Source organism: Pinus tabuliformis, chromosome Q (assembly GCF_031772625.1).
Source record: "Pinus tabuliformis cultivar Carrire ecotype Pingquan chromosome Q, CPIR1, whole genome shotgun sequence".
In the NCBI taxonomy this organism is placed as follows: Eukaryota; Viridiplantae; Streptophyta; class Pinopsida; order Pinales; family Pinaceae; genus Pinus; species Pinus tabuliformis.
Genome location: NC_142296.1, coordinates 413,292,485 through 413,307,139, shown reverse-complemented (window position 1 = coordinate 413,307,139; position 14,655 = coordinate 413,292,485). Strand labels below are relative to the sequence as shown.

General features: G+C 36.4%; 1 protein-coding gene across 2 annotated transcripts in view; it reads right to left on the bottom strand.

Annotated features, from left to right (window-relative positions):
• The window catches only part of LOC149219941 (gamma carbonic anhydrase 2, mitochondrial-like), a 258,423-nt gene that overhangs the window by 89,208 nt on the left and 154,560 nt on the right, over nucleotides 1-14,655 (bottom strand). The window contains exon 1 of one of the 2 annotated variants that reach the window (XM_089384570.1): nucleotides 1,029-1,340. The exons of the other annotated variant lie outside the window; for it this stretch is intronic. Within the exon in view, the coding sequence (XP_089240696.1) occupies nucleotides 1,029-1,143 (115 nt within the window). The 5' untranslated portion in view covers nucleotides 1,144-1,340. Of the gene's footprint in view, nucleotides 1-1,028; nucleotides 1,341-14,655 lie in introns of those variants that run through there. 2 annotated transcript variants of the gene reach the window in all.

Genomic DNA, 14,655 nt, shown 5'->3' with positions numbered 1-14,655 from the left:
TTAGATATCCTGGTTAAAATTGAAGTAGAGTAACTGTTTCTCATTTTCTCTGCTAACATAAAGCATTGAGGTTAAGGGAACCAGAGATTTAACAGCTCCACCTGGACCTTTCCTTACCATAAATTCTTTAGTTAAAAAGCTGTTAGGAGAAGTTTTTCTCCATAGCAGCATGTCTAAATACGGTTGGCACTGTAGCTATTGAAATCTGTCTCGTTAAACCCTCTCGAAAGGGTTCTGGTGCAGGCAAAGCCTGTCATCGTTTAACCTGGCTGTTTACATAGATAACACACCCACCCTTCCAGCACTCTAATCCACCATTACTTGATGCAATTCAACAAAAGCAGCAATATGACTGCCTCATGGATTGCCATTATGATCTATGACTAAAGGGGCTCACACCATGATTTTCTTGTTTCAATTGCTTTCTTTAAACTCCAGAGAGGCAGTGCAACTGGCAAGAAGAGGCCAAGCATCGCAAACGACCAGCTTACACAGGCACAATAACCTCACAGGGAGAACTAGTAAACACAAACACTTTCTTTTGACTAAGGTGCCGAGACAGAGGGAGCTCTTCCATCAAAATCACCCACTTGAATCGACCCCAACGGCATAATCATGTCTATGACAAATTGAACATTCGTGGGTGAACGGGAATGGCACTATCTTCGCAGCTCCAACCGCGTCGGACACAACCAACGAAGATCATCCAAGTCGTGACTAAAATTCTAGCGTTTTGGAAAGCAAACTATTAGGGTTTTAGATTTCAAACAAAGTTTGTGGCATCTTGCTGGGCAAAGGCAGGAAAACATTAAACAGAAAATCGGGACTCGTTAAAATTGTTTTAAAATCAAAACCAAATAAAAGCAACTTCAACTCAAGGGTTCCTCTCGATAATCTTCAAGATTGTCAGTAAGCAAAAGCGAACGGGGTTTCGAATCCGCTCAAGATCAATGCAGTCCCGGCTGAAGCTGATCTGGCCAAATACAGCAAAAGAAGACGAAATTAAATATAAAGAGAAGATAACCTACATTGCTCTTGGAAACCGTAATTGCCCTGAAGCCGGCATCCTAGACGGTCGATGGCCTGCCCCGTCTCGCGAAACAAAGACCCTGCCATGTAGATAACTCTTCCGATAGTCCCCATTCTTCAGTTTCTAAAAGTATGAGCAAACTGTAAGCTCTCAGTTCTGATCAATCTATGGAGCCCTGCCCCGAATGGCTGGGAACTATTTTCTGTTAGATGGAAAGTAAGAAAGCCAGCATGAAACAGGGAACGAACGGAAAATGAATACCAACCATGCAGGTTTGACCTATTAATCTTATTAGACGAAGTTTTCACGTCCACCATGGACTTGGAGATGATTAAAACATGGATAATGTATAGTGTCTAACAGGCCTGCTAATGTCCTCACGATGACATGCTCATAGTTCCTAGGAGAGGAGGATCACAAACCTTCATTTCTTTGAGTTGAAAGCACATGGAAAGTGGTAACAAACCCTTTTAAGTAATCCTTTCCGGGATAAGGTAAAGTCTTTCTTTCCACACATCATGAAGTGTTATGACCTTTGTTTTGTGGAATTAGTTAAAGACTTAGTTGATGAATTAATTAATTCTAAAGTTTGGAAATATATTATTGGGCAGTTTCTAAAACAGGTCGTTCAACAGTTCCTAAAATACTATGGATGGAAAGGATCTACCATCTAGGTGAGAATAGGAACATCGAGGATGCACTTCCTCTTAGAGTGCCCCGCACAACCACATTAGATCTCAGTGTCATAATCTTTGTCGCAATATTGACCTTCCTAGCCTTTTACAATGTCAAAATTATAGTGAGCTCGGAAGGCTTCTCTCCAAGTTTTTTGAGCATAGGAATAAAATCTTAAATCAAACTAAACAATTTGTTTCTTTAGGCCCGATAGACCAAAGTTTGGTCTCAACGAACATTAACCACCATCATCATCATCATTATAATGGATAAGTTAATCAACAAGTTTGGAAATATATATATAAAGTTTTAAAGTTTGTAATTAGTTTTAAAGTTTTAGTTTTGTTTGAATTATGGAGTATAATTTTTTAAGAAGATATTCATGAAAATGAAAATGAAAACAAAGTATTTATGATTTAATTGGTAATTAGTTTTTAAGTTTTAATTTTGTTTGAAGTTTTAAAGTTTGTAATTAGTTTTAAAGTTTTAGTTTTGTTTGAATTATGGAGTATAATTTTTTAAGAAGATATTCATGAAAATGAAAATGAAAACAAAGTATTTATGATTTAATTGGTAAATAGTTTTTAAGTTCTAATTTTGTTTGAATTATAGAAATAGATTAATGGATTGAGATTTTTATTTAGATTTTCTACTTTAAAGTTTATAAAAAAATTATTTCAATTTACATATATATGGTAATCAACAACAAATACAATCTAAGTATAATAAAAAAGACACAAATCAACTATAATAAAGAAGATCTAACTCAAGATAAGTGCAAAGTACTAAAATAGTACAAAAGTTCTAAATAGTTTGCAAACTTGTTAACCTATTGTAAAAATTTAATAGCAATGTAAATTTTGGATAAGGATAATAAGAAGTACAAGATCATGATTGTCATGGTATTTATTAAGAATGTCAATGAGAGATAATTGATCATAAATGTGATCTTAGTTCTTCTCAATATCATGATTAAAACAAAGATAATAATAAGTAGCATCTTAAACATGATTCCTTGCACCATCATAGATGACCTTTAGGCCTTCACAAAGTCAATAAACATTATATTTGTGATTCTAATGTGATGTAGCACAAGGTCAATCATATTTACAACTAAAGGAGATTTGTCACAAACCATAGATACTTGGTGAAATTTTCATGGATGGGAGAATAAACAAAAATAGACAATGGGGACATTTGAGATATATGCTGATATGCATTGTGAGTTCCTAGTCTTTATAAATGTTCGTCAAACTTTAATAGGCCAGTAGATTAAGACTCTTTAATGGATGAGAAAGTCAATTGATATTAAGAAATTAATGTCATATACTCGCATAATTCCACAATGGATAATATTTATTTGTATACATTGATGAAAGTAACAATAGTATTAGTATTGAGAAAGAGTATGTTGTCAATGGGTTTAGGTCATAGTGCAAAATCAAGCTCATGTTATGTTGAAGGTAAGTCCCATAATCGTGGGTTTGAAAAAATAGTCATAATAAATGCAAGACCCTGAGCATGACCTAATATGAAAAGCCTTGAGATGCAATTTAAAATAGGGACTAAAGTATATGCAACTCTTACTATATTATGGTGCCAATTTTGAATTTTGAACTCCGATTTATACATTTGAGGTTTCTTAATAGAATTATTGTTATTATCACTAAAACCATATGAATACACCCTTCTCTAACTCATAGTGTTCAATTGCAAGAGTTTTGATATCTATGTTGTTGGATGTATTTCATGTTCATACATTTAATAGTCCCACTTGTGGATCATAATTGATATAAGAGCATTTGATACACATGTGATTGCTTCCATTGAAGTCTGCATAATTTATAGCAATGATCGGTTCTTACTTGAAGAAAGAAATGGAGAACGAATAATAAAGCAGCGTTGAGCCATTAGAAGACAAAATTATTCATCCCAATAGGTGGATGATGAATATGGAGGGTTGGAAGTGTAGCATTACGTAATTGCAATTGAGTTTGATAACAACCACCATTAAATTGCAAGTGGGGATGAACCATAATTCCTCTATGAATAATGTTGCCAATATTTGCCACTTAACCTTGTCCTTTATTAAGATATGTCGTTCAAGTGGTGCATATCAATAAAATAAGAGTGGAGACTTGGTAAACAACTTAATGCATTGTTGACCTCATTAGTGAACTAGCTTCTCCCTCGACATGCAATTGGCTTTGTCTATTTACCTAAAGCAAATCACTTGAGCACTTTTAATTATGGTACATTAAAAGATATCGCTCACTTGCATGATATAATGTTTCGAGGGCATTGAACTCATGTCTTTGTGAAATTAACATACTTAATTTATCACTTGATTGCAACCTTCTAATTATCTATTGATATTTAAATCATATGTAACTACATTTATAGGTGTTTTTGTTGTGAGATAAATCAAGTATATGACAATTGAAACAATCGATATCCTCCATTGACCACATGATCTTTAGATTGAAGCCATCCATCATTCCATATTGTTTGATATGTGTAGCATCCTTTACAAGTGGACTTAGTCACATTCTAATAGAAGTTTAAGGTCTAGCCCCTGAATGAAGAGAGTCAAAGGAGGTGGGTGGGGGGAAAGCAACTTTTGTTTGTCCACTATGCAAAATTTCATCCAATGGTTTTAGCCGATTGTAATACAATCTTGATTAAGGGATTATGGTTATAACCTAACCCAGGTTAAGTTACATGTTAGGGTTGATTGAAGCTCTGAAACACCTAAATATTTATGACAAATGGTTGAGTTAATACAAGGATATATAGAAACGTGTAGCTCTCAATTAGGTTGGTTTTCCTCGTTAAGCATTGCCATGGTAAATCTTGTTTATGCTATGTAGATGTTCCATTGTTATTCTTATGTTTTAGATTATATTAGTATTCCTTTTCTTGCATAGGATTATCAAACACTTTACGGACTTATGTCATTGTTCATTCATCGCATTTCACACCACTGAAAAAGAGGTCGTCATTGATACATAAGAGAACCTATGACATGTCTCTCATACAAATTGTTGCCTTCCATATCTTCTTGCTTCACCCTCTCTTCTCTGTGTACATTTAGGAACTCTTTGTGTAGCAACAACGTGCACATAGTGAAGACCATCCTCACAGTGATGAGGGATAACTTACCCACAAAAATGCTAAGAAACACTACATGAGTTTGTTGCAAAAAATTTACTCTACATGCAATTCCATTTCCAACAATGTAAGCTTTGTCTTTCTAATTTATGTAACTCATTTCAATTGAATTTTATGTGATCTTTTTCATTCTTTCATTAATAATATAATGATTAATATATAATTATGAATAAACAATAAAAATAATAATATTAATGAACAATGAAAATAACAATACTAATTTACATGAACCTATTTACTTTTTACATTATCCTTTTTACTTCTCTAATTTACATGAACCTATTTACTTTTACATTATCCTTTTTACTTCTCTAATTTACATGAACCTATTTACTTTTTACATTATCCTTTTTACTTCTCTAAAAAATATAAGTTATTAATTACAATCCAACAATCATCTTTCCCTCGTCTTTCCCACCAAATATGATTCCATTCCAAGGTGAACTTATGTAACTCCTCATTATATGAAGATATCATAGTAATTTATTGTCCTTGCAATAAGATAAATGAAGTTTGATAAGATAGCTCCATATTTTAAAGAAAATATCACAATAATCTATGATCCTTGCAGTGAGATAAAGAAGATTTAATAAATCGCGAGACAAATGTGGATAGTAATGAAGAAACAACAATAATTAGTGTATTTGGAATTTAATAACTCTATATAAATCTAAATTAGCCTATTTGGAATTTAATAACTCTATAGAAATCTAAATTTGAAATCCAATTTACCATTAAAAACGAACCCAAAAAAATATGTTCATTTATTTGGGGTGTAGCTTCATCCCAACCGATAGATAATAACAATGGAAAGGATTGAGCATGAATAACTAACAACTGCCAATAGCAATGGAATGGATTAAACCCTTTATAATTAAATTATTGTTCATTGTAATGGGGTATGTATAGTTGTTGGGCATATTTTTTTAAAATATGCATATTTATTGGAAATATAGGTATTTTGTATTTATATGTAAATTTGTATGGGATTGACTTAAATACAATAGGGTTATATTAAAAAAAAAAAAAAAACTTAAGTTTTTTATTAACAAAATTATAAAAAAATTTAAAGAGATTTCAAATTCAAAATAAATAAATAAAAAGGGTTTTGCAAGTATATATCATACAGAATTAATCTACTAAAAAATAAAATTTTATGTCATACTATAATTATTTGATAAAACAAATTTTAATAAATGTGTAATATAAATCTATTTAGCTCTAAGGAATATGAGAGGTTTGATTCAACCATTGATTTTTAAATCTCCAAATTTAAATTTACACCCTTCATTAGCACACAAGTCTGTATCTTTATTGATATCACAAAGAACATGGAAATATGCTATTGAAGAGAATCCTGATGTTGCTTTCCTAATTCTTTTCATAATATTTTCTAATGTTTTGTCCCTCAGAGAGGAACCCTTCGTCATATGTCGAACAATAAGGAGGGAGTCTCCCAAAACAGTGAGAGAAGTTGTTGAGAAATCAATACATGTAGTAATTAGGGTTTTGATTCCTCCTTTCTTGATAATTACTTGTGATTTGTGTTGGCTTCTTTACTTCTTTATGATGTTATCTTTCAACAAGCAATTACCAAATAAAAAATGCATGAAGAGCACAAGAACAAGAGACACAAGATGTAGGCACTCAATTAGGGCAAAACCCAGTCAAACTCTTCTTTTATAATCGAACCAAGTCAAAGTGTGGAGTAGGTAAATCCTCTCTATGGATAGAGACGATCCCTCTAGCCCAAGAGTGGGTCTAGTCGCAAACAAGACAATCTAATTTAAACTTCCTTAGATTAGAATCGAATAAGAGGGCCTACCTCTTATAGCGCTAATCCAATTAATGATGATCTTGCTTCCTTGCTCCAACTTCCTTTTGTTATTTCACTCAAATACCTTAAACAAACATGTAAGAGACAAAAACAAACATGATAACATAAAATCGAATTCAATCTACTTAAAAGGTCAAGGAGTTTTAAGCTATCAAATGCAACATAACACACAATATAGGAAATAAACCATTTGTTATATTGATATGAACTTCAAAGAGAAATACAATCGGATCCTTGACATTGCAGGTTCCCTTAAGCATGTCCGGGTTCCAGCACCACTATAAGCATCTCATGATTCACCCTCAAAACAATGGAAGTTCAAGGCCTCTTTCCTTTTACTCCAAACCAAACACTATAAGCTAATTCTCCCTTCACACACAAACTAGAAGGCTAAGGTTCTCAAGATGGTTATCAAGATTTGCAGATAATTCTAGCCCTTCCATTAGCTAGCTAAGGGTGTGAAATGAGGAGTTTATATAACTTTGATGGAGGGGAAATGTATCCTCTTATTATGGGAGAGGCCTTATCTCTTTAGTTTGTTCCATTTCAATAGGGGAAAGGAGCCCAAACAAACTCTCTCAGCTCTATCTTGCCCAACCATTTACCAGACTTCCATTCACGAAGCTTCTAGACCTAGAAGCGTTGACTCCATTTTTAAAAACTTTCCAAAAGAGGATCAGCACGGGGGATGAATGACTCACTTGCGCCATTTGGCGCTAGTGCTAGTTTTAAACTCTGCAAATCAATGCATGGAAGGAATTGAGCACTGGCGTCGGTCTTGAAAACTAAGCTTGAAGGAATATTCTTGGGAAATGTTCTACAGATGAAGAGGGATGTAGGGACATGTTATTCAAGGCAAGGAAACACATGAGGGTCACTGTAGAGGTCCTCCAGGATCGAGGAACGGGGAGTACAGGGACAATGACAAAATGTTGTGTAACATATGCCCCCTAAAGCATGAAGGTCGAACAAGAAATCATGGTATGGACGCAACCACCCAGAGAAGATCATCTAAATGGATCCAAGGTATGGGTGCAGTCATCCAGTAAGAAGGATCATATTGAACCCCCAAGGTATGGTCGTAGCCATCCAATAATTACAAGGATCACATATAACATAATCATGGTATGGTCGCAGCCATCCATATGAAAGAGACATGTATGTAAGCATGATCATGTCATGTTGCTCTACAACCTGGACTTGTGTAATCTGAGCCCAGGGTCTTGCGCTCCAACATGACCCGATCAAAGTACAAATTCTAACATGCGAATAGATGTGTTGACGTCGAACATGCTAGAAAATTGCTTGATTACCAATCAATGATGTGAACTATTAACAAGCACGAGAGAAACCACCAATAATGGCAATGGATCTCAAGGTACTAGCATTACAATTCACGAAGTGTGAATAAGAAACCGAAGTCGAACACCCGTGAAGTCACTCGATCGAAAGCCAATGATGAAGACTTGTCGTCGAGTGTGAAGAACTTGCCATTAGGGCATGCAAGCTCTAAGGTACTGGAAGAGATTCTCTCAGCCAACTTCCCGGATAATGGGCTAAAGTCGATAAGAAGTGACCTCATCAAAGGAGAGCCATGATGTATCCCACATCATCGACACGAGACAAGGGATGCAATGATTTTGAATGTTACAGAGAACCATGAACGAGTGTAAACTGTAGAAGGATTAACTCTTGAACATATTAGCGACACGACTCTAGGGTTTGGCAACTTTTGGATCTATAGGATCAGAGGTCATGATGACATAGCAGAGATCGAATGGAGAGGTAAAAAATGGCAGCCCAAATCTAGGAAGGTCAATGATGCAGTGGGGATATCCCAACCCGGCACGAAGCAGAAGAGTGTCGTGTTCAAAAGTGACAAGCTACTAACACAACTGGTAAAAATTTCCCATTTCCCCCACCATTTCTGGCAGGTACCCTAATTATTTTTTATCACAAGTTTGAAGGGGATAGCATGTGCTCATAGTGTAAGTCCATCCTTCGGATGAATCTAACCTAGTAAGATTAATGAGCCCTACAAAGGAGAATCTCATGTTCGTCATGGTGACAAATCCGATGTCATCTAAAGTTTAACGAGTTCAACAAAGGGAAAACTCGATATCTTTTTCATGTTTAGATATTTTGAAAAAGACATAGAAAATAAAACTCCAAAAGGTCCCTTTTCGTAAAGTTGTCTCTTGAGCCCGAAAAAGGTAGAAAACAATACTTGAAAGAACCTCCTAGTCATGTTTGACTAAGGTATACCTTTTTCGTAAATAGTTTTATCCCAACTTGAAAAAGGGGTAAACGATGTTTCGTAGCCTTTAATGAGTTCAAAACGACAAGAGCTCGGCAATTTTGAGAGTCATAAAAGAGCTCAAAGATGACTCCCTACTTTTATTTTCTTTAACGAGTCTAAAAGGGAAAAATACTCAACAATCTTTTCATTTTTTACGAGTCAGAAAAGAGATTAAAGGTGACTCATCCGGAGAAACGAGTGGTATAAAGGGTAGCAAATGGTTTCGGTTATGGTGGAACTGCTCAAAACATGTAATGATCAAGAGCCTGGCTAACAAAACCACTTATCGATGCGGTTCCTCAAGAAAGTAAAAACAACCAAGTGAAAGCATATGATCGGCCAAAGAGATGGTGGCAATGGAATGAAACAACCAAGGCTCGTCTAACATAAATTAGCTGATAAAAACGACAATCACGAGATGTAAATTGGGCATGGGTTCATTTTTACACAAGCTTGAACCACGGGGAACTCTGCTTGAATTTGGTTTCATGTTTACACAAGCTTGAAACAAAAAACTATGCTTGAGTTTGGTTTCATTTTTACACAAGCTTGAAACAAAGAAACTACGCTTGAGCTAAGTTTGCATGTGCCCAGCATAACGAATCAATTCAAGGTACATGCCCCCAAGCTTCATTTCATTCAGCTAGGTGGATGGAATGAAGGTTCACTTTCGAGATCCAGGAAAGATTCGACTGTGATTTTACGAGATCTTAATCAAATACTTGATTTGGAAAAGGGAGTTGTTTCATTTTTTAACGAGCTTGACATAGTAAAAGAACTATCCTAAGACATTTGTTTCATTTTTTAATGAGGTAGATATAGGAAGAAATTATTCTGGGACCCTTGTTTCATTTTTTAATGAGCTTGACACAAGACAATGAACTATGCTCTGACCCCTTGTTTCATTTTTTAACGAGCTTGACACAAGACCAGGAACTATCCTCAACTCCTTGTTTCATTTTTTAACAAGTTTGATACAGGAAAAAACTACCCTTGCACGTTGTTTCATTTTTTAACGAGGTTGACACAAAAAAAGAACTATCCTCATACGCTGATCATGGACCATACGAGAACATGGCCTCCAAGAGGTCCTCACTGGACGAGAGAACTACGCTTTGGGAGGAACACATGTCAACTAGAACAAATGATAGATCAGGTTCCAATGCCCCCAATACATAATGTACCATGCCATCTGCGTGATCATCAACATATGTGGAGACGAAACAGGTAGCCACATAATTGACATGTGGTGGAGAGGGTATTACTTGCAGACAAGAACCAATAGGGGACGATGGTTGCAATGGAGGCACCTGGTGACCAATGAATGGCAATTAATCAATGGTCACTATTCTCCCTTCGTGTGGAAAACAAACCACATGGAAATGCGAAGAAACGCGAGCTCCCATGACATAAACATAGTCGCATCCAAGGATAAGATTGAAATCTAAGGGACCTTGGACTACCATCACGTCTATATAGATGGTCTTTCCTCCCAAAGTAATAGGAAACTTTGGAAGGATCCCTAAGGGTTAATTGGTTCCTCTATTGAAAGCCAACTTCTGGGTGATAGGCACAAGCTGCGGGGAACCCAAAGCTTGCCAAGTAGTAGAAGGCATGATGCTAACAAACACACCTTCATCTAATATAGCGCCATGTACTACCATATTATAGGATTGTACTATGATTTGGAAAGGCACATAAGATGGAAGGTGGAAAGCAGTCAATTGACTCCAATCAAAAGCGATGACATAACTACTTGGTGGGGGTATCATATGATTTCCCCCATGCCTTGCAGGAATAGGAGAAGGACTCTCCTGAACAACCGGGACGGGAGGGTCACTCTTCGATTCATGAGAATCTGAGGAGACGAGAAGAACATGAGCAATATGATCATTACTCTCTTCGAGAACAGAGTGAACAACTGAAGGCGGAGCCAAGTCAACACTCTTTTCAACCAATGGTTGGTCGAGAACAGACATAAGAGAGTCACGCTCAGGAAGAGCAGGATGGGCAAGAGATAAATCTAATTCAATCTCTTTGCCAACTAGGAGAGGGTTAGAAGAAATCCTCTGATAACCAATAGGAAGTTGGGGTTGAGGAGCTGTGAGGTTTTCCAAAACTTTGGAAGCTTTATCCATAAGAGGGCAAAGGTGAAGAATATGCTTCCCTTCACATAACCTACATGGGGATCTAATCTTTCCCTTCTTCTTACCATCGCTAACCAAGGGTGTAGCATCAACATGATCTCCAAAGGTCAACGAGGATGGTCGATTCAGGTCTTGAGACCATACCTCTAAGACCCTGGGAATGTTAGGACAGTCTCGAAGGAGATGGTCACCCTTACACAGCTTGCAAGGGAATCTGACCTTACGTGGAGGATCGGAAGGTTTGTCTATGGGAGGTGCATTTGGAGTAATAGCTGCATGGTTGGCCTCTCGCTTATCTGAATTCTTCTTCTTCATCTTCTTCTTCTTCTTCTTAACCTCCTAGTTACTAGATTTCAAACTTTCACCAGGCGAAGTAGAAGAGGAAGGTGAAGAAATAAGGGAAGAAGGTGAGAGTCAACTTTAGAATCAACGTGATGTGGTTCAAATGAAGGAGATGGTTGGGTAGGAGTCGGGACACTCGGGACCACCGAGGTCGAAAATAACCAGATAAGTAAACCAATAGTTAACCCAGGGAGGGACAACGTTGCCATATAAGGAGCACCAATATTTCCAAAAGAAGGAAAAGGACCAGAATTCTCATCGGAGGGGAATCCTTGACTCGTAGACTCTGGAAATGTTGCCATTGGAATCGACCCTAAAGAATCACTAAGGAAGATAACTTTAACAATGAATATTTTTTTGGGTAGTTAATTTTAAGACACTGAAACAAAACTTGGCCTTTTCATATTTTAAGAGTCGAGAAAAAGGGTGAAAGGTGACTCTAGTTACTTTCGGATTTAACGAGCTCGAAAGGACAAGTGCTCGATGATCTTTTAAAATTTAAAGAGTAAAAAAAGATCAAAATGACTAAGAATAATCTAGGTAAAAGGATTACCAAGTAACCATGAACTGCAGAATACCTCCCGGCGAACTGAGAAGTACGGGCAACAATCTCCTAGAATGTTGTGTTCGGTGTATCATGTTTACAAGGCATTAGACTCAGCTTCCTACAGATCAAGGATTGCAAACCTAGTGGGGTCTCTCTTTATATATGCGACGGTATGGGGAGCACAATTCTGTACTAGCGTTGTCTAGTGCCGAAGGGAACGAAAACTGCTATGTTTAAAGATGTCGGAACACGTCTCTAGCCTAGACCTTTAAATATGAGTGTTTAGTTTCAAATGCGCCTTAGGTTAATTGAATACATTTTAAAGGTTTATCTTGAAATTAAGTCTCAGTTTTCAGGCACTATCAATGTCACTTGAAAAACTCCTATATACAACCATATGAGACAAAACCTTTTCAATTTGATGAATGTTTACACTAATTGAGAGTACAGAAAACAACCAATGCAACAAACAAACAACTGAAAGCAAGATGACTCTTCAATACTTTGCTTTTCAAAACAAAATAATGAAAATTATTTCCACTCCTATCTTTCCTATCAAATGCACTTCAACTATTCCTTTCAACAGTAAAAGAAGTTCATTTCATTTCACATGCTCATGATGATGCAATTCTAGTTTTCAATGATGTTACTTAATGCAACATATCAACTTAACAAACTAGAATGATGCATTTTTTCAATAGAATGATAAAATGAATCTTTCACATAAACATTTCAATGAAAATTTTTCTAACAACCAACATCAATCATATACCAAGCAAGATTAAAAAAAACTCCTCTCAAACCAAGTATGCAAAGACTCAATCGAAACAAAACAAGCAATGTAATCTATGCTCGAAAAGAGACGTCCAATCAAGAGAAGAGCAAACAAAACTTTTACTTGTTCAATTGAAAGTAAAGCAATACAAGGACTAAAACATGAAACACATGGGGCATCTAACCAACAACTTGACTTGATGAATAAACAAGCAGCTGAATGGGCGATGACCTAGATGCCCTAGGGACAGGCGCGGGGGATGAATGGCTCACTTGCGACATTTGATGCTAGTCCTAGTTTTAAACTCTGCAAATCGGCACAGGGAGGGAATTGAGCACTAGCGTTGGTCTTGAAAACTGAGCTTGAAGGAAGATTCTTAGGAAATGATGTAGGAGGGAAATGTTTTGCAGATGAAGAGGGATGTAGAGACATTTTCTTCAAGGCAGGGAAACATATGAGGGTCACTATAGAGGTCCTCCAGGATCGAGGAACGGGGAGTACAGGGACAGTGACAAAATGATGTGTAACACAAAGTGAGACGATCCAAGACCTTTCTAACCAAGACAGAGACCTCCTCCAATCACCAAGTCAACCCTCTTTCCAAGTAGATAAACACTGTCAAATTCAACGAGAGTCACTTCCTTCAATATTGCTTCAATTTGGAATTTTAGTCACTGCAGAAATTTAGGCCTTTGCAACTTGTGCAAAAACCCTAGAAAACTCGTATGTGTGAGAGAGAAGATGTCCCAAAACTTCGATTTGTGTCCTTCCTTTGATTTGACCTTATTGTCATTGACTTCACACTTCTTTTTCTCTTCCTGCATTGCAGATTGAACTTGTTGATGATGGATTCCAAATAGGTCGAGCTCCTCTTTTATTTATATTGCTTCCATAGGGTCAATTAACCCCTATCTAGGTTGACTTCATCACAGTAGGGTCGACTTTGTGAGGAGGTGACAAATAATTGTTTGGACTCAAAAACATTTTTCTTTATATGATAGAAAATCCCGAGAAGGGTGTTTTAAATGTGACAATGAATCTTAAGACTCAAGAAAAACCCTAGAAGCCTACAATGGAGGCTTTGACCTAATAAATAAATAAACTGAGTTTGAAAACCATGCTTCAAATATTTTTTTTTCTTCTTTATCAATTTTACAATAAATACATAATGATAAAGTACAATAGAAATTATGACGACCAACCAGAGTTACATTTTCAACACTTTCTCTTAACTATGGAAGTATTCATAATCGTACAAATAAGTACAAGGATGAACTCAAATTGACATGTTCACATAAGAGTATCAACATACACAATTCTAGGGATACCTTAACTACCAGTGTATTCTCCCAATAGGGACTAAGATGTCATCGAGGCAACTGCTTATATAGGTACCAACAGGCTCTAACCCTGGTATCATATAGATACCCTCTAGGTCTCCATGCCCTTACACCAACCCTCACAGGGATCTAGGTATCATTATCAAGGTCAACACTAAATTGGAGCTACGCATATCCAAGATACCCTGCCACACCGGGATCTAGACATCGTCGAGGCCAAACAACAATTGAGATCTCAATAATAACCAGGCCAAGATGTCCTCCCAATTACCATCATATGGGCAGTTTTATGGTACTCATATCTCCCTCTCAACCAAATAAGAGATATCCACCAATCCAATCATGTTTCTAAAATATATAAACTTCTTGTTGAGAAGAGATTTCGTCAACTCATCAACTACTTGTTCATTTGTCGGAACATATTGTAGCTTCATGGCCCCATCTTGTGATAAACTCCTAATTGTAGTGGTACTTATTAATATGCTTAGTTTT